The sequence below is a fragment of the Neoarius graeffei genome, chromosome 5 (assembly GCF_027579695.1).
Source record: "Neoarius graeffei isolate fNeoGra1 chromosome 5, fNeoGra1.pri, whole genome shotgun sequence".
NCBI classification, from domain to species: Eukaryota; Metazoa; Chordata; class Actinopteri; order Siluriformes; family Ariidae; genus Neoarius; species Neoarius graeffei.
The window spans coordinates 23,992,308-24,017,073 of NC_083573.1; the positions used below are offsets into that span (position 1 = coordinate 23,992,308).

General features: G+C 43.7%; 1 protein-coding gene across 1 annotated transcript in view; it reads left to right on the forward strand.

Annotated features, from left to right (window-relative positions):
• Nucleotides 1–14,381, forward strand: part of LOC132886222 (dynein axonemal heavy chain 5-like) — a 768,703-nt gene extending 754,322 nt beyond the window's left edge. Inside the window, exon 80 of the mRNA XM_060920790.1 lies at nucleotides 13,972–14,381. Coding sequence (XP_060776773.1) covers nucleotides 13,972–14,123 — 152 coding nt within the window. The 3' untranslated portion in view covers nucleotides 14,124–14,381. The remainder of the gene's footprint in view (nucleotides 1–13,971) is intronic.
• Nucleotides 14,382–24,766: the final 10,385 nt, after the last annotated feature.

The window sequence follows — 24,766 nt, forward strand, 5'->3', positions numbered from 1 at the left end:
CAGACTCGGTGTGCTATTACTTTGTTCATCAAAATGTGATTTTTTCGCGACATAGTCGCGAAAAAAATCACCCAAAATTTCCCATTCATTTCTATGGAATTATTTGAAAAACTACACATATTTATAGCTTCCCCTAGAACGGTCTGGCGCAAAGTTGTGAAATTTTGCACACTGATTCTTGACAATGTCAGGGTTCTTCTCAGCATGTTTCAAGTCACCACCTTAAACTCTCTAGCGCCACCAACAGCTCAAAGTCGCAGGTGCATTTCTGCTTCTAACTTTTGAACTGTTGGTCTGATTTTCAAAAACTTGGTATCTCTGGAATCCTTGGGCCAAGATGAATCCAGCGCACCCTCTGCCAAAATTTTCAACCTTGGAAAGTTTTCCCGCAATTTTGAGTTTTGTGAAAATCAATTAAAATGCTTCTTCTCCCTCAATTTTTGACCAATTTCTCCCAAACTTGGTACATGCCAACTTTGGACTAAGCTGCAAAAAAGACATTCCCGGATTTTAGAATTTCATAAGCGTTTGGCCGTGGCAGCCAATCAAATTTGGCTGCGCAGACGTGAAACAGGAAGTGTGCTCATATCTCGGCCACGCTTTGGTGTATCTTAACAGAACTTGGTGTCATTATGCCCCACCCCTCCACGAAGGCCCACAAAAAAAGTGGAACAAGTTGGCCGCTAGGGGGCGCTACAGCTGGGAAAAGTGTCCTTTGGCTCATATCTTGACGTCATATTCTGGAAAAGTTCTGCAATTTTGCACACTGCTTCTTGACAAACTCAAGGTTCTTCTCAGCAAGTTTCGAGTCACCAACTTAAACTCTCTAGCGCCACCAACAGCTCAAAGTCTCAGGTCCAAAAAACCCCATCCGTACAAATTTTGATTCGTAATAACTCAATAACCGTACGTCGCACACAGACAAGCAATATATCAAAACGTGCGGCTCATTCGGACTCGGTGTGCTCTTACTTTGTTTGTTATTCTATGATTTTTTTACGACGTGGTCGCGAAAAAAATTGTCCAAAATTTCCCAATCATTTATCTGGAATTAATTGAAAAACAACGCACTTTTTCAAACCTCCGCTGCTCTGGCATGCATTGACCTAGAGACATGATTCAAACGTAAAAATATAGAGAAACTTCTCCTGTGTGGATCTGGCATTCAACGTTTTTGCTAGGTTCTATACTTTTGGATCAGTCCCGGCTCAAACACCACGAGCAAAAATGGAGCAATTTGGGGTTTATAATGGGTGTCTATTGCGTTACACACCAGTGAAGCTCGTTAAGTTAGAGTGTAGAGGGCCTGAAAAAACCTCAAACTTTCTCGTTTAAACTGTGTTTTCAGCCACAAAGTTCACGCTACAGACATAATTTTCTCAAAAGTAGTAGTAAAACTTGTCCTGATTCATGCATTGTGTCTACCTAAACGATAGGATTTACAGTTTTTGAATGAGAAGCCTCAAACTGAGGAGAGGGCTGGTGAGCTGCCTCATTCACTCCCATTATAAACGTGACAGAAAAGTCACTCGTTTTTAACTCACTCTAGTGTCCTCATTTTTAACACGACAGACAAAAAAATTACATCAGTTTATTCAGGAGACCCTTGTGGCACGCACTGTGAAAGAATTTTGTGAATAGCTGCTTTCGTTTTCGAGTTATTCGTCGTTGTTCAAGGCCTGGTCCTGAGCAAAAATCAGCCAAAAACTGACAAGATTTTGTGTGACTCAGTGCCTTCTCAGGAGCAGTGAGGTTGCAGAGTGGGGGGGCTGCTGTCTCAAGCACACACATAATCATTGCATTGAAGCATCATAGCAAGTGACACATTCACAGCTAGCGAACATGCGTGACCAAATTGCTTCGCGCACTGCATCCCTCTCACAATTTCCAGCAGGGGAATTGTCGACTCTAGTTAGGATGCAGTGCTGCTGCACTGCAACCTATTGTTCTTCTACGTGTTTCTTCTTCCGTTTTCATCTTCCATACAAATTTCGATTTCGAATAACTCAATAACCGTACGTCGCACACAGACAAGCAATATATCAAAACGTGCGGCTCAATCGGACTCGGTATGCTATTACTTTGTTCTTCAAAATGTGATATTTTCGCGACGTAGTCACGAAAAAATCACCCGAAATTTCCCATTCATTTCTATGGAATTATTTGAAAAACTACACACATCTAGAACGGTCTGGCGCAAAGTTGTGAAATTTTGCACACTGATTCATGACAACCTCAGGGTTCTTCTGAGCAAGTTTCAAGTCACCACCTTAAACTCTCTAGCGCCACCAACAGCTCAAAGTCGCAGGTACATTTCTGCTTCTAACTTTTGAACCGTTGGTCCGATTTTCAAAAACTTGGTATCCCTGGAATCCTTGGGCCAAGACGAATCCAGCGCACCCTCTGACAAAATTTTCAACCTCGGAAAGTTTTCCCGCAATTTTGAATTTTTTGAAAATCAATTAAAATGGTTCTCCTCCCTCAATTTTTGATCAATTTCTCCCAAACTTGGTACATGCTAACGTTGGACTAAGCTGCAAAAAAGCCATTCCCGGTTTTTCGAATTTCATAAGCGTTTGGCTGTGGCAGCCAATCAAAATTGGCTGCGCAGACGCGAAACAGGAACTGTGCTCATATCTCGGCCGCGCTTTGACGTATCTTAACAGAACTTGGTGGCATTATGCCGCACTCCTCCATGAAGGCCCACAAAAAAAGTGGAACAAGTTGGCCGCTAGGGGGCGCTACAACTGGGAAACGTATCCTTTGGCTCATATCTTGATGTCATATTCTGGAAAAGTTCTGCAATTTTGCACACTGCTTCTTGACAAACTCAAGGTTCTTCTCAGCAAGTTTCGAGTCACCACCTTAAACTCTCTAGCGCCACCAACAGCTCAAATTCGCAGGTCCAAAAAACCCCATCTTCCGTACAAATTTTGATTCGTAATAACTCAATAACCGTACGCCGCACACAGACAAGCAATATATCAAAACATGCGGCTCGATCGGACTCAGTGTGCTGTTACTTTGTTTGTTATTCTACGATTTTTTCACGACGTGGTCGCGAAAAAATCGTCCAAAATTTTCCATTCATTTCTGTGGATTTAATTGAAAAACGCACTTTTTCAAACCTCCGCTGCTCTGGCATGCATTGACCTAGAGACATGATTCAAACGTAAAAACGTAGAGAAACTTCTCCTGTGTGGATCTGGCATTCAACTTTTTTGCTAGGTTCTATACTTTTGGATCAGTCCTGGCTCAAACACCATGAGCAAAAATGGAGAAATTCAGAGTTTATAATGTATAAGAAAAAGGAATGGATGAAAGTCAAGACAAAGATGAGTCCAGGTCAGGCCTGATGATGTGTGTGTGATGGGTGAGTTGGCCTGAGGTGCCATATGGTGGATGTGTGGTGAAGTGTTACTGAGCAGAACTCCATTCATTTGAATGGGGCCAAAAATCAATGGAAGCCTAAGGAGGGGAAAAAGGGATGTGTGAAAACCAAGGAAAAGACGAGTGCAGATCTCAGATGAGGGGATGGATACATGCAGGGACTTGGCCTGAGGCATCATGTGAAGTTTCATGATATTTGGTTACTCTGTTCAAAAAACTGACAGAGTGAAAGTTTTTCTCCCAAAACTCAATTCATTTTCAATGGGGCAAAAAAAATGAAAGAAAAAGGCAAGTGTGGGTCAGAACCAACTGCAGATAACTCAGGGGGAGTTGGCCTGAAGTATTGCATGAGCTTTGTTGCATCTGCGATGAAGCATGTCCAAGCAGGACGAGTCGAATCGTGAGCCCTATTCATTCTCTATGGGAAAAAAAACAACAGAAAAATGACAAGAACGAGAAAACGGGTGCGTCGATCCAAAAGCTGTATACGAGTACACTACACCGGTTCAGGACGGACGTTTCAGAGTTGGAACAGTGCCGCTATCTCAAAAGCTGTAGGAGGAGTAGCGGCTCCAAAAATCGGGTGTACAGAAATAATAACTAGAGTCGACAATTCCCCTGCTGGAAATTGTGAGAGGATGCAGTGTGTGAAGCAATTTGGTCACGCATGTTTGCTGGCCATGAATGTGTGACCTGCTATGATGCTACAATGATTATGTGTGTGCTTGAGACAGCAGCCCCTCCCCTCTCTGCGAATTTGAGCTGTTGGTGGCACTAGAGAGTTTAAGGTGGTGACTCGAAACTTGCTGAGAAGAACCGTGAGTTTGTCAAGAAGCAGTGTGCAAGATTGCAGAACTTTTCCAGAATATGACGTCAAGATATGAGCCAAAGGACACTTTTCCCAACTGTAGCGCCCTCTAGCGGCCAACTTGTTCCACTTTTTTTGTGGGCCTTCATGGAGGGGTGGGGCATAATGACACCAAGTTCTGTTAAGATACGCCAAAGCGCGGCCGAGATATGAGCACACTTCCCATTTCGTGTCTGCGCAGCCAATTTTGATTGACTGCCACGGCCAAATGCTTATGAAATTCAAAAATCCGGGAATGTCTTTGTTTGCAGCTTAGTCCAAAGTTGGCATGTACCAAGTTTGGGAGAAATTGGTCAAAAATTGAGGGAGGAGAAGCATTTTAATTGATTTTCAAAAAATTCAAAATAGAGCGAAAACTTTCCGAGGTTGAAAATTTTGTTAGAGGTTGCGCTGGATTCGTCTTGGCCCAAGGATTCCAGGGATACCAAGTTTTTGAAAATCGGACCAACGGTTCAAAAGTTAGAAGCAGAAATGTACCTGCGACTTTGAGCTGTTGGTGGCGCTAGAGAGTTTAAGGTGGTGACTTGAAACTTGCTGAGAAGAACCCTGACGTTGTCAAGAATCAGTGTACAAAATTTCACAACTTTGCGCCAGACCGTTCTAGGGGTAGCTATAAATATGTGTAGTTTTTCAAATAATTCCATAGAAATGAATGGGAAATTTCGGGTGATTTTTTCGCAACTACGTCACGAAAAAAATCACATTTTGATGAACAAAGTAATAGCATACCGAGTCTGATCGAGCCGCACGTTTTGATATATTGCTTGTCTGTGTGCGACGTACGGTTATTGAGTTATTCGAAATCGAAATTTGCACGGAAGATGAAAACGGAGGAAGAAACACATAGAAGAACAATAGGATGCAGTGCTGCCGCACTGCAACCTATTGACTCCCCTAGGGGAGTCCCCTAGGGGAGTCAATAGGTTGCAGTGCGGCAGCACTGCATCCTAATAAGAATAAAAAAAAAAGAAGAAACACATAGAAGAACAATAGTTGCTGTGCTTCGCAGTGACTCCCCTAAGGGAGGAAATAGGTTGCTGTGCAGCAGCACTGCATCCTAATAACTAGAGTCGACAAATCCCCTGCTGGAAATTGTGAGAGAGATGCAGTGCGTGAAGCAATTTGGTCACACATGTTAGCTAGCTGTGAATGTGTCACTTGCTATGATGCTTCAATGCAATGATTGTGTGTGTGCTTGAGACAGCAGCCCCTCCCCTCTCTGCTCCCTCACTGCTCCCAGTTGGCATGGCGACAGTCCTGAGCAGGAGCGCTGAGTCACACAAGATCTTGTCAGTTTTCTGCTGTTTTTTGCTCAGCAGCAGGCCTGGAACAACGATGAATAACTCGAAAACGAAAGCAGCTATTCACAAAATTATTTCACAGTGAGTGCCAGAAGGCTCTCATGAACACAGTGATGTAATTTTTTGTCTGTAGTGTTAAAAATGAGGACACTAGAGCGAGTTAAAAACGAGTGAGTTTTCTGATTTTGCAGTAAGAGCACTGTCAGGATTTGAATGGGGCTCTATGAGGCCGCTCGCCTGCGCTCTCCTCACTTTGAGGCTTCTCATATAAAAACTGTAAATGCTATCGGTTAGGTAGACACATTGTGTGAATCAGGACATGTGTGACTACTAATTTTGAAAAAATTACGTCTGTAGAGTGAAAATTGTGGCTGAAAACACAGTTTAAAGGAGAAAGTTTGAGGTTTTTTTTCAGGCCCTCTACACTCTAATTTAACGAGCTCCACTGGTGTGTAACGCAATAGACACCCATTATAAACTCTGAATTTCTCCATTTTTGTTCATGGTGTTTGAGCCAGGACTGATCCAAAAGTATAGAACCTAGCAAAAAAGTTGAATGCCAGATCCACACAGGAGAAATTTCTCTACGTTTTTACGTTTGAATCATGTCTCTAGGTCAATGCATGCCAGAGCAGCGGAGGTTTGAAAAAGTGCGTTTTTCAATTAAATCCACAGAAATGAATGGGAAATTTTGGACGATTTTTTCGCGACCACGTCGTGAAAAAATCGTAGAATAACGAACAAAGTAACAGCACACTGAGTCCGATCGAGCCGCACGTTTTGATATATTGCTTGTCTGTGTGCGACGTACGGTTATTGAGTTATTACGAATCAAAATTTGTACGGAAGATGGGGTTTTTTGGACCTGCGAATTTGAGCTGTTGGTGGCGCTAGAGAGTTTAAGGTGGTGACTCGAACTCTCTAGTGCCACCAACAGCTCAAATTCGCAGAGAGGGGAGGGGCTGCTGTCTCAAGCACACACATAATCATTGTAGCATCATAGCAGGTCACACATTCACGGCCAGCAAACATGCGTGACCAAATTGCTTCACGCACTGCATCCTCTCACAATTTCCAGCAGGGGAATTGTCGACTCTAGTTATTATTTCTGTACACCCGATTTTTGGAGCCGCTACTCCTCCTACAGCTTTTGAGATAGCGGCACTGTTCCAACTCTGAAACGTCCGTCCTGAACCGGTGTAGTGTACTCGTATACAGCTTTTGGATCGACGCACCCGTTTTCTCGTTCTTGTCATTTTTCTGTTGTTTTTTTTCCCATAGAGAATGAATAGGGCTCACGATTCGACTCGTCCTGCTTGGACATGCTTCATCGCAGATGCAACAAAGCTCATGCAATACTTCAGGCCAACTCCCCCTGAGTTATCTGCAGTTGGTTCTGACCCACACTTGCCTTTTTCTTTCATTTTTTTTGCCCCATTGAAAATGAATTGAGTTTTGGGAGAAAAACTTTCACTCTGTCAGTTTTTTGAACAGAGTAACCAAATATCATGAAACTTCACATGATGCCTCAGGCCAAGTCCCTGCATGTATCCATCCCCTCATCTGAGATCTGCACTCGTCTTTTCCTTGGTTTTCACACATCCCTTTTTCCCCTCCTTAGGCTTCCATTGATTTTTGGCCCCATTCAAATGAATGGAGTTCTGCTCAGTAACACTTCACCACACATCCACCATATGGCACCTCAGGCCAACTCACCCATCACACACACATCATCAGGCCTGACCTGGACTCATCTTTGTCTTGACTTTCATCCATTCCTTTTTCTTATACATTGCTGCTAATTATTGGAAGCTTGACTGAGTCATCCCTCCTTTCCCCCATAGGTCATAATACATTGGCAAGGATCTGCTCATTTGAGACTTTGACAACAAATCAACTTTAACTCAGTGGCCACTTTATTAGGAATACTTGCGTGCACATGCACCCCACATGTATGCTAGCAGTTAGCATATAAACCTTAGCATGTTAGCATACTGTTAGCATGTTACCCATTAGCATATTATCATGCTAGCTTCATGCTAGCATGTTAACCATGAACATGTTTGCTGTTACTGTAGTAAGCGAGCTGTTAGCATGTTAACCTTAGCATGTTAACATGTTGAGTGTTAGCATCTTAGCATGCTAACTGTAAGCATGTTAGCCTTAGCATTTTAGCATGCTAGCTAAACAGTTAACATGTTAGCCATTAGCATGTTAGCATGCTTCATTCATTCATTCAATGGTCCCCATTAGTTCGACTATGGGGAACCTGTGTAGCCCTTTGGTGGCGCTTCTTGTGTCTCTCTTCTGTCATAGACGTCAGCCTGGCTTCACAGAGTTGCATTTCTTTATAGAGCTGCAATCTCCAGACCTGGCGGTCCAAGGAAGTTCTAAACCAGGACTACCTGTCAAATCCAAATATTTTGAGATCTTCTTTAGTGCAGTCTTTCCATCTCTTCCTTGGTCTTCTCCGAGAACATAAGCCATGTCTCAATTTTCCAAACAGCAATTGCTTGGGAATTCTATTGTCATCCTTCCGGGATACGTGGCCGAGCCATCGGCTCCTGTTGCCTCTGAGAATGGTCTCTATACTTGTTGTTTTTGCCCACTGCAACACTGCAGCATTGGTCACACACTACCACCATTTCACATTTAAGATCTGACTGAGAGATCTTTGAAACTTCTCAAGACGGTGTCGTTACCATTTCACATTTAAGACCTGACTGAGAGATCTTTGAAACTTCTCAAGACGGTGTATATGATGGGCTAAGGTGGGCCATGTTTCTGAGCCATAGAGAAGAGATGGCTTTGTATACAGGTAACTTGGTGCATATAGTGAGACCTTTCCTCTCCCAGTACCTGGATTGTAAAGCATTAAAGGCTACTGCACCTTGAGAAACTCTCCTTTGGATCTCTGCATTGGGTGATGCATTATCAGACATATTGCCTCCGAGATATGTGAATGTATGAACATGCTTTATTTGGAAGTCCTCGATCTTAATGGCTGGAGGATGGTCACACTGGACATGCATTACCTTTGGTTTGCTGATTGTGAGACCCTGGATGTTGCAAGAGTTATTCAATGTCGTGACACCTTCCTGTAAGGACTCTGGGATTGTCGTTACCAAGGCAGCATCATCAGCATACAGGAAATTGTCAAGCTTTGTTGTTGCAGCTGACTTGGTCTCAAGACCAAGTCAGCTGAAGTCTCTGTAGGTTAAACAGTCTGCCATCGAGCTTGTGTTTGATTTCAATGCCAAACCCAGACATAGAGTTATGTGCATAACATAGGATAACGGTAAAGAAGAGTATGAAGTGTTGGTGCTAGTATGCATCCCTGTCGCAAGCCATTTGAGACTTTGAAAGATTCAGTGAGCTCCACGCTAATGAGTACTCTAGCTTCCATGCCATCATGGAAGCTTCTGATGATGGTTAGTTTTGGGAGTATGCCGATCTTCTCCAGCAGTGCCCACATGAGGGGTCTGTTCATAGTGTCAAATGCCTTGACAAGATCCATGAAAACTATATGTAGTTCCTGATGTTAACCATAGGTGCTAAAAGAAGGCAACTGAACTTGTTTGAAATTCTTGAAGGCGTTTCATCTCTCATCCGAAAGGCTTCTTCAGTTCTGTCTGACTAGTGGGGAGTTCCAGGTATTTATCCTCTAGTGGATCAAAAGCAAACCTCAGGAGGTCACCTGGGTCACAGTCATCCTGTAGGTGTAGGCCACTGGGGGCCAGGTGTGAATGTTGTTAGCAGCCTACAGTCTCATTAGGGTGATCTGTGGGTCATTGGTTCTTTCTGTCATCCTGTGAGTCATTGAAGTCCATTGAGTTTTGGTGAGGGTGTGTATTCAGTTGTCTGGGAAGTGTGCCAAGGACTGCATTGTATGTGGCTGATAAGTGGTCTCAGACAACCTCCTCTGTTCAGTGATGGTCATTCCAGGTTGACGAAGCTAGGCTCTTTTACTTTAACAACTCTCCTGAGGGTTGCTTTTGATCCACTAGAGGATAAATACCTGGAGCTCCCCGCTCATCAAACAGAACTGAAAAAGCCTTTTGGATGAGAGGTGAAATGTCTTCAAGAATTTCAAGCAAGTCCAGTCGCCTTCTTTTAGCACCGACAGTTTACTATGACCTGGATGACTGAGAACCTTCACAGACATAGTTCCTGATGTTGTTCCTGGCATTTTTTGAGGACAGCAAACATCGTGTCGGAAGTTGATCGACCATTTCTAAAACTACACTGGGCCTCTGGGAGGTGCTTCTCAATGCGGGGCCACACTCTATTAAGGATTACATGGGCAAACAACTTGCTGATGACAGACAGGAGTGTTATCCCTTGATAGTTTCCACAAGTTAAGTGGCATTGCTTCTTAAAGATGGTGAGAATGTAGCCGTTCTTCATATTAGAGGTCTGCGCGGGTCGGATTTTTCAGTCCCGCTCCTGCCCGCGCCCGCATTGTGCAGTCCCGCTCCCGCCCGCAAAGAATTATGATTTTCAGTCCCGCTCCCGCCTGTGCCTGCCATATTTTGTCCCGCTCCCGCCCCCGCCCGCAAATCCCGCATGATGCAGATGTTCGCGTTATTTCTCACGAAAGTTCTTGTCTTGACACAGCGTGATAGTGCCCCGCCCCCTACTTTGAGTGGATTTGAGCATAAATATCTACAGCTCATGTTCACGTTTGTTATTATTTACCTTGTTTCTGAATTCAGCATGTAGTGTCTCTAATAATAATAATAATAATTAGTGCTGTCAAGCAATTAAAATATTTAATCGCGAATTGCACATTTTTGTCACATGAGAAACCATTGTAATTCTCTGATCAGCATAAAAAAGTGAATGGGCTTGCTTTGTACCAATGTTTTTTTTTTATTGCAAAGCAGAGCTAGCAAGAGAACCATGAGTGAAGTGAATTACTGCTTGAGTTAGTCTACAACTCTAATCAGAGAGACAGGTTACACAGTGATGGTAGGCTTGACATGCTTGATTATAATATAAAGTACACTATTATATTAACTTTAAGTTGTTCGTTGATAAATATTGCATTGAATCTGATCTTAACTGTTTCAGCTCACTTAACACATTTTGTACTTTTACACTTTCTGCCTGTTGATGCATCACGCTGTCCAATCAGAGGCAGCCAAATTTGCATATTACAGGAAGGATTTCTGGGATAGCATTGAGTTTACAGACGATGTCTTCTTAAAACTGAATAAATATTTAAAAAGAGCCAAATGAGCCAGTCTTTTGAACGGCTCTTTTCAAAGAACGGATCACAAAGATGCAGATCCCATCAAAGAGCCATAAATCCCATCTCTACTAGTTTCAAAAGCTTATGAAAAACCTACATCATGTCACAGAGCGTTAATCTCGCGATAAAAAAAATTATCGCCGTTAAAATTGAGTCAAGTTAACGCGATAATAATGCGTCATTTTTTACAGCACTAATAATAATAATAATAATAATAATAATAATAAAAGACAGGCGAGCACGTAATTCCAAGTGGAAATTTGGTATATTTATTGTTCAGCCATACAAAACATTAGGCTAACCCAGTTTACATTTGTAAACTAAGATATTCTAATATCCTATAGAATACCCTATAAGCATAGCATATATAAATGTTATAACAAAACACAGTCCTAGCCTACAACAACAAAAAATTGACAGTATAGGCTACTGTAGCCATTATAGGGCTATGGTTGCACATTTCTAAAACTATTTGGGCTTGAGCCTCCGTGCAAGTGTTAAACTCAATATAACATAGCTGACCTTGATGGGATAACACAGGATGACATATTATACAAACTTGAAATACCCCCAACAGTTGAAGAAGTAAAATCAGCACTTGACCATTTAGGAAACAACAAAGCCCCAGGTCCAGACTGTATTCCAGCTGAGGTTCTTCAAAGCAGGTGGACCAACACTTCTTACCGAGCTCTTAAACATCCTCCTCTCCATTTGGGAAGAAGTGCAGGTTCCACAGGATATGAAGTAGAGGCCTGCACTCCCGCGGGAGTCCCGCAGGACCCGCCGCAAAGCAGTGTGGCGCGGGACAAATTTTGAAAGCTCATTGCGGGCGCGGGCGGGAGCAGGAGTGCACATATTCGGGCGCGGGCGGGAGTGCACATATGCAGACGCAGGCGGGAACGGTGATAAGCTGCAGTCCCGCTAACTGAAAATGTGTTTAAAATAAAATTTATAAATTATTAATTTATGTCTATCATATATAATTTGTGCTGGATATTTTATTTGGCATTAATAAAAACATTTTAAGATGCCTAAATTTGCAGAGAGAGTCAGATTGCCAGATTGAGTGAGGAATGGCATCTTAAATTTGCCATGATTGGATAGTTGCATGAACATGCAGGTTTACAAACATTTCTAGCTCAATTTATTGGTAGAGAAGAAATGAAATAACCAGATTATCTGGTACAGGCATGGTGTGCTTGGTTCACGGTGGATTAAAAAAAAAAGAGTTTTGGGGTGAAATGAGGTCCAGTAACAAGTAAGTAATTAGTTAGTTAATTAATTAATCCATCCTTTGATTAATAACCCCTGCAGCATTCATAATTTAAAAATGCTCTGCTCCAGTAATCAGATAAATTCATTGAACATGTGAATGTGTACTATATATATATATATATATATATATATATATATATATATATATATATATATATATATACACTTTCAAAAAATTTGAAATTATTTGAGATGTAAATATCCCAGAAACTACATAGTCTAGGCAAATGAAACTGAACAGGCTTAATGTTGAGCAATATAAGATTTAGTCCTCAAATTTTGAATGAGAAATTCAAAGGTGTGTGGATTCCATGAACAATTTCACAAATTTTCAATATTTGCAAACCCACTCGACCATCTCTTCCGATGCTGATGGTCGTCCATATCCTTTTGCCCTGCACAGTTCCTCTTTGAACTTTTTGTGCCATGTCCAATCTGCATTGCAGTTGGTGCATTTTGTTTGACTGTGTTCAAGCAAAACGCCTTTTCTTTTCCAGTGAATGACATTTCTATACCTAAAAAAAAAAAACATTAAACATAAAATTTTGACCTGTTTCCACACATGCTGTTAAAATTTGAGGTCAATTGAACGAGAATTGGTAAAGTTATTAGATTGTGAAATTATATCAAATTTTTTGAAACATCCTGTATAATCATTCAAATGGTGAACCCAACTAATCATTAAAGACTTTTTGATCTTGGAAAAACAACAAAAACCTAATCTTATCGAATGCACCTTTAACTGACCATACAATACACGCTACAGATACAGTAGATAGAGATTAGGTTTCAAAACAACTGAAGCATCCATTTAGAAATATTCTTATCTTGAAGTATGATAGCTAACAGTTATTAAGGCCTTCAGTTTGTAAAATTCATACAAATGAAGGGGGGAGGCGATCAGGGGTGGGGGGAAGGGGGGAGGAGGTAACCCAGCGCAAGCAAGCAGCCATCCGCTCCTGCACCCATGAGGGTGCTGGTCATGCACCCGCTTGTCACACTGGGGGTGAAAGCGGCGACCACGGGAAATGGGGGAAGGAATGCGAGAGCATCTCACAGCAGTGACCTTCAGGGGGAGATGTTGTCCCAGCAACGGCCTTGGCCGAGCCCGGTGCTGTCTCAGGGAGCCGAAAGCAGATAAGATTGGGATTGTTTGGTCTTGGGGCGAGGAGACACATTTTTTGCATGTCCACTCTGTCTGTCCATTTTGTCCAATTTGGTCTTTAAATCAATCCATTTTCTTTGCAAAGCCGAAAGCTTCTCCATGCTGTCATCCATGTTGCGGTTCAAGTTCTGAATAGCCACAGTCTGAGTGCCGACAGCTCTGCCCACCGCTTCAATCATATCGGGCAGCTTTATGGGGCTTTGAACAGCTGTCACCGTTGTCTGATTTCCTCAATAAACCAGGGCAATGCCTAATCCAGTCAGCAAAAGTCCTGTAATCATGGTTCCGAATTGGTAGATGTCTTCAATGTCCTCCACAGAAAGAATCACCAGGCACACTACCCGCCACTGCTCCCATGCATCCATCGTGTAGCCAGCCGCGAACGTTCTAGCAGGACAAGCGGGTTCCCCCGAACCCAGGCTTCTCATCGAGAAAACTGTCAATTTCATTAGGAGACCAGTTTATCGATTCCATGATTTTTTTTTTAGTTTAGAGAGCGTCTCTCAAAAGTATAGACAGATGAGACGAGACAAAGGAGCACAAGCAGGGAAAAAAGGGAGAGGGAGAGCAGAGAAAAATGCGACCGCCTTCCGTGAAAGCACGGAGAGAAAAAAAAAGGTTTTAAAAGTTACTGAAATATATAACTTTTGCTACATTTTGTGAATAATGTTAGTGTGTAAGACCGGAATTAATATAGTATTGTTTGTTTGATTCTCAGTTGTGAAGGACCCTCGCTTCTACTCCTGCCCCATTTATAAGAAGCCCGTGAGGACAGACTTGAATTTCATAGCAGCTGTGGACTTGAAGACAGCTCAGCCTCCTGAGTACTGGATCTTACAAAGTGTAGCTTTGCTGTGTGATGTGAAATAGTCTGTCTGCCATATCAATGATTGTTTTATTTTTGTGTAAAACATTACTTATCAGTTATGTAGAGCATCTTCCATACTGTGTAAGCTGTTACTATTGCAATAAGATATCAGAAGGAGTGCATTAATATGAACTTGTGATTTGATGAGTTGTTCTCAGAATTGCTACGTGAGAAAAAGAATCACCATCATCCTATCAGTCTGAATTGAGAATTCAAGAGCACTGTAGTAGAAATAATGTATGTATAATTACAAGAGAACTATAACAATAAAAATCTGATTTTTAAACCCTACTGCATCTATTTTTTTTCTCTCTAAGAATCTAAAAATTTGCAAATGTAACATGCTGGAAATATATTTATATCTATAAACTATTCTGTACAGTTAAATACCTTTTAAACAAATACTTCTGCAGGATCAGTCTCATGCATCTGCGCTGAATTACTGCCTTAACTCTGTACAGAGGAAAGCATAAAGCAGTGCATTAGCTTGCCTTTTCTCAACATACAATTTTCTCTTCCTTGACAAACCTCAGGGTCTCCCAGCGGCAGCTTCCGCAGGTCAGAAAGTATGTACATGCAAAGAAAAGGGCACAGCTATGTCTGGTTAATTAGCAGGCATGATCAGGTGTACAAAACTCTTGAACCTCCACAGCACTGCATAGATGTGCTACATCACATTCTTCATCTGCTCATTCATAAGTTCTTATTTATTCTGAAATCCTCTCTGTTGGTAATGATGTTTTATAATACTTTGTAGGGTACACAGCAACCCTCCACCCCAGGCCATTCAGTCATTAACAATTATCCGCAGAAGGCAAAGTGAATATTTGTGAATAATAACTGAGATGAAGTCGAGGCGATTATTCACCAGTATTTTTTGAGCCTGAGGTGGATAATTGCTTTAGTATAAATACACAGGTGATTATTTAAAAAATCATTTATTTCAAACTTCAAAAGCAGCATGCAAATGTAATGGAGGTCGTCTCCCCTCCCCCACTTTCTCTCTGCGTTGTGTATTTTGAAGGAAGGACATCACATCCGACCTGATTTTAGAGTTTTATTGTTTTGAGATATATGAAAAGAAATAAAACAATCAGGCACCGAAGCAAGCCAGACGCGCAACACTCCTCTGCCTGAAGCCAGTCGCAAAAGAGGCTGAGTTGAGGGCACCAGCAAATTTAAAAGATCCCGGCATGGGGAAACCCCGCGCCCCCAGACTGCAACAGGACTTAAAGGAAAATGGACACGAAATCAAACATAGATGGGGAAATTCAGGGAACACATTCAACCCTGTTACACTCACCCCCACTGACTTCACTGAATTTCCTCTTAAGAAAAAAATCACATTACAAGGAAGGGCTACACAGACCCAGACTGGAATACAGTATATGAATTAAAAAAAAAAAAAAGATATGCGGGCAGCAGAATAAAACAAATAAAGAAAACACTAGTGCAGGTAGGTATACCCCAAAACCAGGACAGAATGTCCAACAGCTGAGATGCTGTCCGGTGACGGACTAGAGAGGTGGGTGGTTAGAGGGGTTAACTAGACCACAACCAATCATAGTAGAGGTGCCATGTACACGTAATAAAGAGGGAATACACCCAAACCTACAACCATAGTCTAATACAATAGACAGGAAATGGCAACACTCCTTTTCCTCCAAAGATAAGTGCTGGTACTGTGTGGAGAGGAGAGAAAGTTCATAAAAGGAAACTTGCCATAGTACAAAAGGAAACTTAACAATAAAGTGAATATACTCTAGTGAGCCCCTCTAAAAAGACGCCGTACCCACTGAGCAGACATAGTCTGTATGAGCCTATTCACTGGCTTAATCAGTCTACCCCGTCTGGTGCGTACCCCTGTCAGGCCCGGTGAGACACATGTAGTGGGGGCATCCATGCATGTAGGGGAACCTACAGATGGCAGAGGGTCAATAGACAGAGCCTCAACAGAACTCATATCAGTGGTGACACACACACGACTATCACAAACTGAGGACACTGAGGTATTTCCCAATTCCACTGAGTCTGGAACTCCCACACTCCCTCTGTCAATAGTCGCTGGCTCAAGGTCCCCTGTGTCACTGCTACTTGTACCTGAGTCACCAGTAAGACTGGCAACCCATCTCACAGTCCTGTCATCAGTGTTGTCTACACTAGACTGTGAGTTACCCACCACACTCATGCTACCCCCAGAAAATGACATATGCTAATCCTCGTTGTCTGTGTCAGGGAGAGGCAAGAAATTAACTGGCATAATTAGGTTCCTGTGCACTGTCTTCACACCTCCATAGCCTCGTTCTTGGAAACTACAGTGTACAGTGTGCCGTCCCATTTATCTGCCAGCTTCTTTTTTCCTCTTTCCCCTTTTTTAGCGAGCAGGACCCTGTCACCAACACTAACAGTTAGACCCTTTGCCTTCCTGTTATAAAGCTCCGTCTGCCTACGCTGCTGCTTCTCAGCATTAGACTGAGCCAGAGCCATGGCCTCCCTTAAATCCCTCCCCAGAGACAACATAACTATCCATGTCTACTGTATCCCCATCCAGCAGAACACTCTGAAACATCAAGTCCACGGGCAACCTGGGAGTGCGTCCATACATTAAATAGAAAAGGGGAAAACCGGTGGTCTCATGCACACTACAATTGTATGCAAAAGTAAGACTGTCAAGCATTTGAGGCCACTTAGCCTTTGACCTGGGTGGAAGAGCCTTAATCATGTTCCCTAGTTCATTCATCCTTTCTGCTTGACCATTCCCCATAGGATGATACAGAGTGGTGTGAAACTTTTCCACCCCCGCTAACAGAAGCAACTCCGCAATTAAAGCGCTTTCAAAATTAGCCCCCTGATTTGAGTGAATGCAAGCAGGAAAACCATACACACAGAAAAACTTGTTCCAAAGCACCCGAGCTAGACTTAGCAGACTGATTAGGGCAGGGATAAGCACACGCTAGCTTAGTGAAGTGGTCTGTCACCACAAGAACGTCAATAGACTAATTCTGTGAGTCTTCTGCTGACCAGAAGTCGATACAGACCAACTCAAGAGGGGCTGAGGTAGCAATAGAAACAAGAGGGGCCCTAGCCTCAGGTTCCGGGGCCTTGCTTACCACACATTTCTTGCACCTGTGAACATAATCCCTGACATCTCTTTCAAGCGTGTCCCAGTAAAACCTCTGTCTAGCCAGCCACAGGGTATGTTGCTGGCCCTGGTGACCTGTCTCGTCATGAGCCCCCTTTAGAACTATGGATCTCAGTGCTTCGGGAACCACATACTGGAAGGCATTCTTTTTAGACACAGGATTCTTAGCCACCCTGTACAGCACACCCAGTCATGTTGTCAGCTTACCCCACTGCCTTAAAGTCCTAAGGGTCTCCCGGGACTCATGCACCAGCTCGCGCCTGGATGGGCGTCGCCTCCTGTCAACAAAGAACCTGACCCTGCAGATGGTGGGATCCTGACACTGCTTGTCATACAGTTCCTCGTGACTAAAAACAGGCAAAGTATCCTGACCAGTCATGGACATGGCCCTCAACTGCTGAGCATGAGAGATAGCCCTAAGTTTAGCACCATCCTCCCAGTTACAAGAAGACTGCAGCAAAGCAGAGACCTCTTCACACGAGATCCTGCCTCCCGCTATGTTCTGAACAACATGTATGGCCCCAACACACACACCGTCAGCCACGGAAGCAGCCCACTGCTCTTTCATTTCAGCCAGCTCAGAGGATAGGCGAAACATGTCCTGAACTGAATCCACCTGCAGGTTCTCTGCTTCTCCAAGCAGTTCAGGATAGGGAGTTCTGGTCAGGTGATGCATAATTCTAGGCCTCACAAATGGATCCCTGCCCAGGGCATCTGCCACCACATTCTTAGGGCCTGGGATGTATAAGATGTCAAAATCAAAGGCCGCCAGCCTAGCCACCCAGCGCTGCTTGCAAGCATCCAATTTTGGCTTCATCAAGACATACTTAAGGGGGTTGTTATCAGTCCACACCGTGAACCGGTGACCCCGCAACCAATGACTGAATTTATCACAAATAGCCCACTTCATCGCGAAGAACTCAAGCCAATGAGCAGGATATTTAGACTGGGCATGGTTCAATGACTTGCTCGCAAAAGCAATAGGCCGAGCTTTGTCCTCACCAGGCTGCACCTGAGACAAAACAGCCCCAAGACCACTCTTGGAAGCATCAACAGACAAGAGAAAAGGCTTCAAGAAGTCTGGATGCGCTAAAGGCACACTACTCACCAGTGCAGACTTAAGGTTTTGGAAAGCCTCTGCACACTCAGGGGACCAGTCCTGAGGGCAGAGCTTTCTCCTCTGCAAAGGCCTACTCACACCTTTACCCTTGCGCAGTCGCTTAGACCCACCTGTAAGTGCGAACAGTGGCCTCGCCATCACAGAACAGTTCTCAATGAAATGCTGGTAGTAAACCACCATACCTAAAAAGGAGCGGATCTTACTTGCAGATGGTGTGACACCATCAGCCTCCATGAAATCTGACTGTGAAACATTCACAATAGCCTCAACCTTATGTGGATCACTTGCAACGCCATCCTGAGAAATGATATGCCCCAAAAACTTTACAGACCTCCTAACAAAATTGCACTTAGCAGGCGACAGTTTTAAGTTGTGCTTTTTCAGCCGTTCAAACACCATGTGCAAGCACTGCAAACTCTCCTCTTCAGACCTGCCAAATATGAGGACATCATCTAAATAGCACAGGAGACTTAAGAAATTTTGATCACCAAAGACAGAGAGCATCATCCTCATGAATGTAGCTGGGCTATTACAAAGGCCCTGAGGGAGCCTGTTATATTCATGTAACCCTAATGGTGATGAAAATGCTGTATATTTCTTATCATCCTCATGTAACGGCACATTGTAATAGCCCGACGTGAGATCCATGGTGGAGAAAAACACATTGCCACCTAAAGCTGCAAGGACATCAGCCTGGTGGGGTAGTGGGTGAGCGTCTTTCACACTGCGCACATTAAGCCACCTAAGTCAGTGCATATCCGCAGGTCTCCATTTTTCTTCCACACCAGCACCAGTGGAGAAGCGTACTCACTACTAGACTTTCTAATAATTTCCTTCTCCTCCATCTCATCTAAAGTCTCTTTCAACTCCTGGTAGTGGGCTGGAGACAACCTGCGATATGGCAATCTGAAGGGACAGTCATCCGTCAACCTAATCCTGTGGCAAAACCCATGTGCTTCACCACAGTCAAGATGGTGGTGAGAAAAGACAGACTCGTACTCCTTTAATATATTAACTAACTTGTCCTTCCAATAAGAGGAGACCTGACAACTGTCAGTGGGTATAGCACCCAGTCCAAGACTCTGCAGCGAACAGTCACCATTACCTACACCACTGCCAGAATCATTCTTGACAGATCAGCTGCCATGAGAACTGCCTGCACTCATTTTAGCCACATGCTGTGAAACAAAGTCTTGATCAAAATCCTCCAGTGCAACACATGGATATACGTCAGCAATTTTTGCATTTCGGTGTAAAGTTACTGCAGCCGATGTGGGATTAAAAACCTTGACTGGAAGCCACCCATCTCCCCACATAGGAGAGACAATGCGCCCTACAAGCATCTGTCTATTAATACAGCGCGAGGTGCTGGGCTCCACAACCACCTTGCTGCTGACAGAGATGCGCGTCTTAGGCGGTAACCTACCCCACACAAGGTGTTCGGTCATGGGCTGTAGCGTGACTGCACTCCTCAGCCTCAGTGTGCCCACTTTATCTGGGATGGACCCCCCTCTCCATCTCTCCAGACTGGATAACAGCGGCAAAAACTGACCATCATCCTGACCTGCCACATCAGGCTGGCTCACAACCCGCCAGAAAGCATCACTGGACTTAAACTGACTGATCAAAGGCTTCAAAACATTTGTGCCAATAATCAATGGATCCACCTGTCCCTCAACAATTAACACTGGGACCTCAAAACTGAATCCATACATCTCAATAGCCAAATCGCACACACCCAGAGGACTAGTCTGCTTACCCCCACAGCCAACCAGGACAATATCAACAGGAGCTGGTGACTCACCTGGCAACACACCTGCTTCCCTCAGACGCAGCACAACATCTGCACTAAGCGTAGTCGCCATTGACCCGGTATCCAACATCCCCTTCAATTCAATTTTGCCCTGCACTAACACAGATGTGTAAAACAGACTGTCACTCTGCGCAGCCCTAACAGTGTTTCGCATGACTATTTTACTTGATTTTGGCAATGTTTCACACAAATATGAATACACAGACTCAATGTCATCATTTAAATTGGAGGGTAAACTCAGATGCCCGCCACTGCCCTCCTCCAAATGGAGGCTCTCTAGTTTCCCTGAAAAGGCCTCGGCCTCTGCGCCATCCCCACTGTGGCAAAACCAACAGCATGCCTCGCACCTTGAGACCTATCCTGACACTGTGCACGAATGTGCTCAGGACTGAAACACAAAAAGCACAACTTGTGTAACCTACAGTGTGACTGGGTAGAGTGGTCAGCGCTCTGACATACATCACATTTGAAACTGCGCCTCACATTCTGCCCAGGGTAAGTATGCTGAGCAGCTTGCATATTGCACACTAATGCCTTCTCTAGTATGCCCAGCAACCTGTCCAATGTTGTGCCCTCTGTAGCTGCACTATCTGGCTTGCCCACCCCCACTGTAGACTCACCAGATGGCCTACTGCCACTCATGACCTCATTTACCGGCGTGACAGCAGAAACAGTGTGCTGCGCTACATGACCCCTTTGTCCCTTGCAATTTCTTAAATACTCATCCAGACATGCCTGAACTTCATAGGCCATCCACTCACTCTGAGGCTTGCTTAGAAACATCACAGAAAGGTCTCGGTCAGGGCAATGCCTAATAAACATGGCAGCGACTTCTACAGTCTGCAGCCACACTGACTTACCTACACTCCCCAGAGCCTGTTCCGCTACCTCAGCTGCATTATTCAGCCTAATCCAATAATCAAGAGGTTGTTCATTGGCATATGGTGTGGTAGTGTAGAAATCAGCAAGAGGGGTATGGATAGTGGGTACTCTAGTGCTGGGAGGGGGAGGGGCCTTCTCACATGTAGCACTCCAGGTAGTCCTGGCTTAGCTGAGGGTGACAGAGTTACGCCATTTACACCCATGCCCGAATGCACAGCACTGTCAAAATGGTGTCTGAGAATGTGAAAGACAGCATCCACATTACCAGTAGTGGACACCTGGACATTATTATGTATGGAGCCAAATGCGAACTACATCCCTGGCGCAGCCCAATAGCTTGCTAAGAAGCTCATCCACAAGTTCCCTCCCAACGCAGTTAGTCTTACTCAGATACCCTCTCATCAAACCCTCCCACTCACACAGAGAGTACTTGTCCGTGCTATCACCCCTGAAGAAAGGTGGCTCTTTCCGCTCAGACTTAAGGACGAGGTTCAATTTAGAAGCATCAATAAGAGTACCATCCTACAAGGAATGATCTGCAGTGTGTGTTGCTGGTGAACCCGACTGAACATTATTCAAAACACTCACAGTGACATACTGACTAATATTAGCACTGATCTCCTTCACCTGCTCACTACTCAGTCTAACCGGGGTGTTAGACTCTGTGAAATTGAATGGTGGCACATCCTGATGCATGGGTGTAACTGGTGTAACTCTATCACCCTCAGCTAAGCTAGGACTACCTGGAGTGCTACATGTGAGAAGGCCCCTCCCCCTCCCAGCACTAGAGTACCCACTATCCATACCCCTGCCAGCACCAGATCTATCCAAAGCAAATGTTAGATGGCCCCTCCCAAAACTACCGTATAGTGCCCAGGACTACCACCCCTAACATCCATGGTAATCTAACCATTCAAAAAAAATTGAAATAGGGGAGAAGAAAATGAAGTAGAAATTAAAAAAAACCCCACAAAGCTATATACACATAATATACAATGCTCTTTTTGCTGAGGGTGATGCAATGCATGCACGGAGAATTAAAAAAATATGCATGTCAGAGTTTTTGTAAAAGATACATGCATCCAATGGTGGTTCGGGCGACGACTGAGGCTCCGAAAACGGCAGGGCAGCACTCAGCAACAGGTCCCAGTGGAACATTTCATCGATGCAGCAACCCCAGCGTTCGGCCACAGCTGAACAGACGAACGGGTCAAACGGCACCACTGTAACGGAGGTCGTCTCCCCTCCCCCATGTTCTCTCTGCATTGTGTATTTTGAAGGAAGGATGTCACACCCGACCTGATTTTAGAGTTTTATTGTTCTGAGATATATAAAAAGAAATAAAACAATCAGGCACCGAAGCAAGCCAGACACATAACACTCCTCTGCCTGAAGCCAGTCGCAAAAGAGGCAGAGTTGAGGGCACTAGCAAATTTAAAAGAGGGAATGGGAAAACCCCGCCCCCAGACTACAACAGGACTTAAAGGAAAATGGACACGAAATCAAACATAGATGGGGAAATTCAGGGAACACATTCAACCCTGTTACACAAATGTAATAGTGCGTTGCAGGGTTGTATTTATGCTGAAACATAAAATGCTTTGTTTTGAAATGGATCAAATAAATCACAATTCCACCTTTGAATAGTTTTAGAACAAACTTCATGAGCTTCCGGTATAGCGATGTGGGGGTGAGACGCGTTCTACAGAGCTCCCAGTGAACTTGTGAAATTATACTGTTTTAACATTGCTCTGGTCTTAAATATTTGTTTTTGTGGGATCATACATTGGTGAGACAACGGTTATTGCACTTTATGTTACCTCTGAAATGAGTAGCAAATTGAAATCTTTGCAACAAACTCCGTCGACATGACAGGCTAGTCTGGCTAGCAAAGTTTCAGCTATGGCGGAGGACAAGGCTAGTGGCAAGGTGGCAGATATTGTATCAATGCCTCAGCTGGTGACTGAGCTAGCTAAGCAGAGGTCTGTTCTAAAAGAAGACATCTCCACATTGATTCAAGAGTCACTAAAACCACTCCAGACTGCTGTAGATGCTATACGGGACACAGTAAATTCGTTCCAAGCCAGGCTGACATCAGCAGAGGCTATAGCTGGTGAGAATTTTGAGCACTTGAACACTGCTGAAGCAACCATTAAAACTTTGAAATTAGCAAATCAGGAATTGTTGGATCGGGTTGACGATCTGGAAAACAGATCACGCAGGTCGAACCTGCGAATCGTGAATATTCCGGAGGGCAGCGAGACTGGCAAAGACACCATTAAATTCATGGAAGAGCTACTTATGGAATGTATGGGGTCGAGTGTGTTCACTGGGCTGCCAGAACTGGAGAGAGCTCATCGATCCTTGGCTCCTAAACCGGTGCACGGGAGGCCTGCTAGAGCATTTGTGGTGCACTTTCGAAGTTTTCAACAGAAAGAAGCAGTGTTGCATTGGGCAAGGAACCATGAGGTTAAGTTTCATGATGCTAGCCTTCGATTCTATAATGACCTGAGTGCTACCTTAGCGAAAAAACGCAGGGCTTTCAACAGAGTTAAACAAGCTCTGTATGAGAAAGGGGTGAAGTTCCACCTGGTTTATCCAGCCCGCCTGAGAGTGACTCTGGGAGAAGAGACGCTTACCTTTGAATCACCGGATGGAGCACAAGAATTTTACAACAAACGCATTCGGTCCAACGAGCGAAAGTAGGTGATGGACATTATGCGACCTGGGCTGTACGATAACTAGGTAGCCTGCTCTGCTGTTAACTTGTGCTTTACTTAGTTTGTAAAATATATGACACTTTCATAATGATGTAAATTGACACATGGGAGATTTTGTGTAGATAACGTAGTTCTTAAAGGGTTTTCACCGGTAAGGCATGTTTAGCGAGCCTGCAGGTTATCCCATTTTGGGATCTAGAGATAGGCAGTTCATGCACTATGGGTTTCAGTTTGTTATGGTTTTGTTGTAAGGGGGGAGGGGGGGTTAAGAGTATGGGGAAGTGTGTCAGGGGTTTTCTTTGTGTGTCAGTTTTGTTGGGCACATGTAGCCTACCAGTTTTAAGTTTATTATGATTAATAGTAAGCTTAATCAAGACTTGGGTGAAGCTGTCAGATTTATAAGCTGGAATGTCAAGGGGATGAATGGGCCTGTGAAGCGAGCAAAGATATTTGCACATTTAAAATTTTTAAAAGGTGAAATTGTTTTTTTTTTCTGCAAGAGACTCATTTATTGGTAAAAGATCAGCTCAGATTAAGGAAATCATGGGTAGGTCAATTATTTCATTCAAAATTTGATCATAAGTCTAGGGGAGTGGCTATTCTGATACATAAAAAAGTTCCTTTTAGCCCAACAAAGGTAATAGAAGATTCACAGGAGCAATATGTTATTGTATTAGGGTCTTTATATTTTAAGCCTGTCATACTGGTGAATGTATATGCTCCTAATTGGGACGATGAGAGATTTATGGAAAGAGTCATTGCATCCATACCAAGTCTCAATTCTCATTCTCTCATTTTTGGTGGAGAGCTAAATTGTACAATGATTCCATCTTTGGATTATTCCAACCCAAAATCTAATTCTCCTTCTAAAATGGCAAAGAGACTGTCAATGTTCATGGATCAGGTGGGCTGCACTGACCCATGGCGTTTCTGTTTCCCCTTGAGCAAGACCTATTCTTATTTCTCCC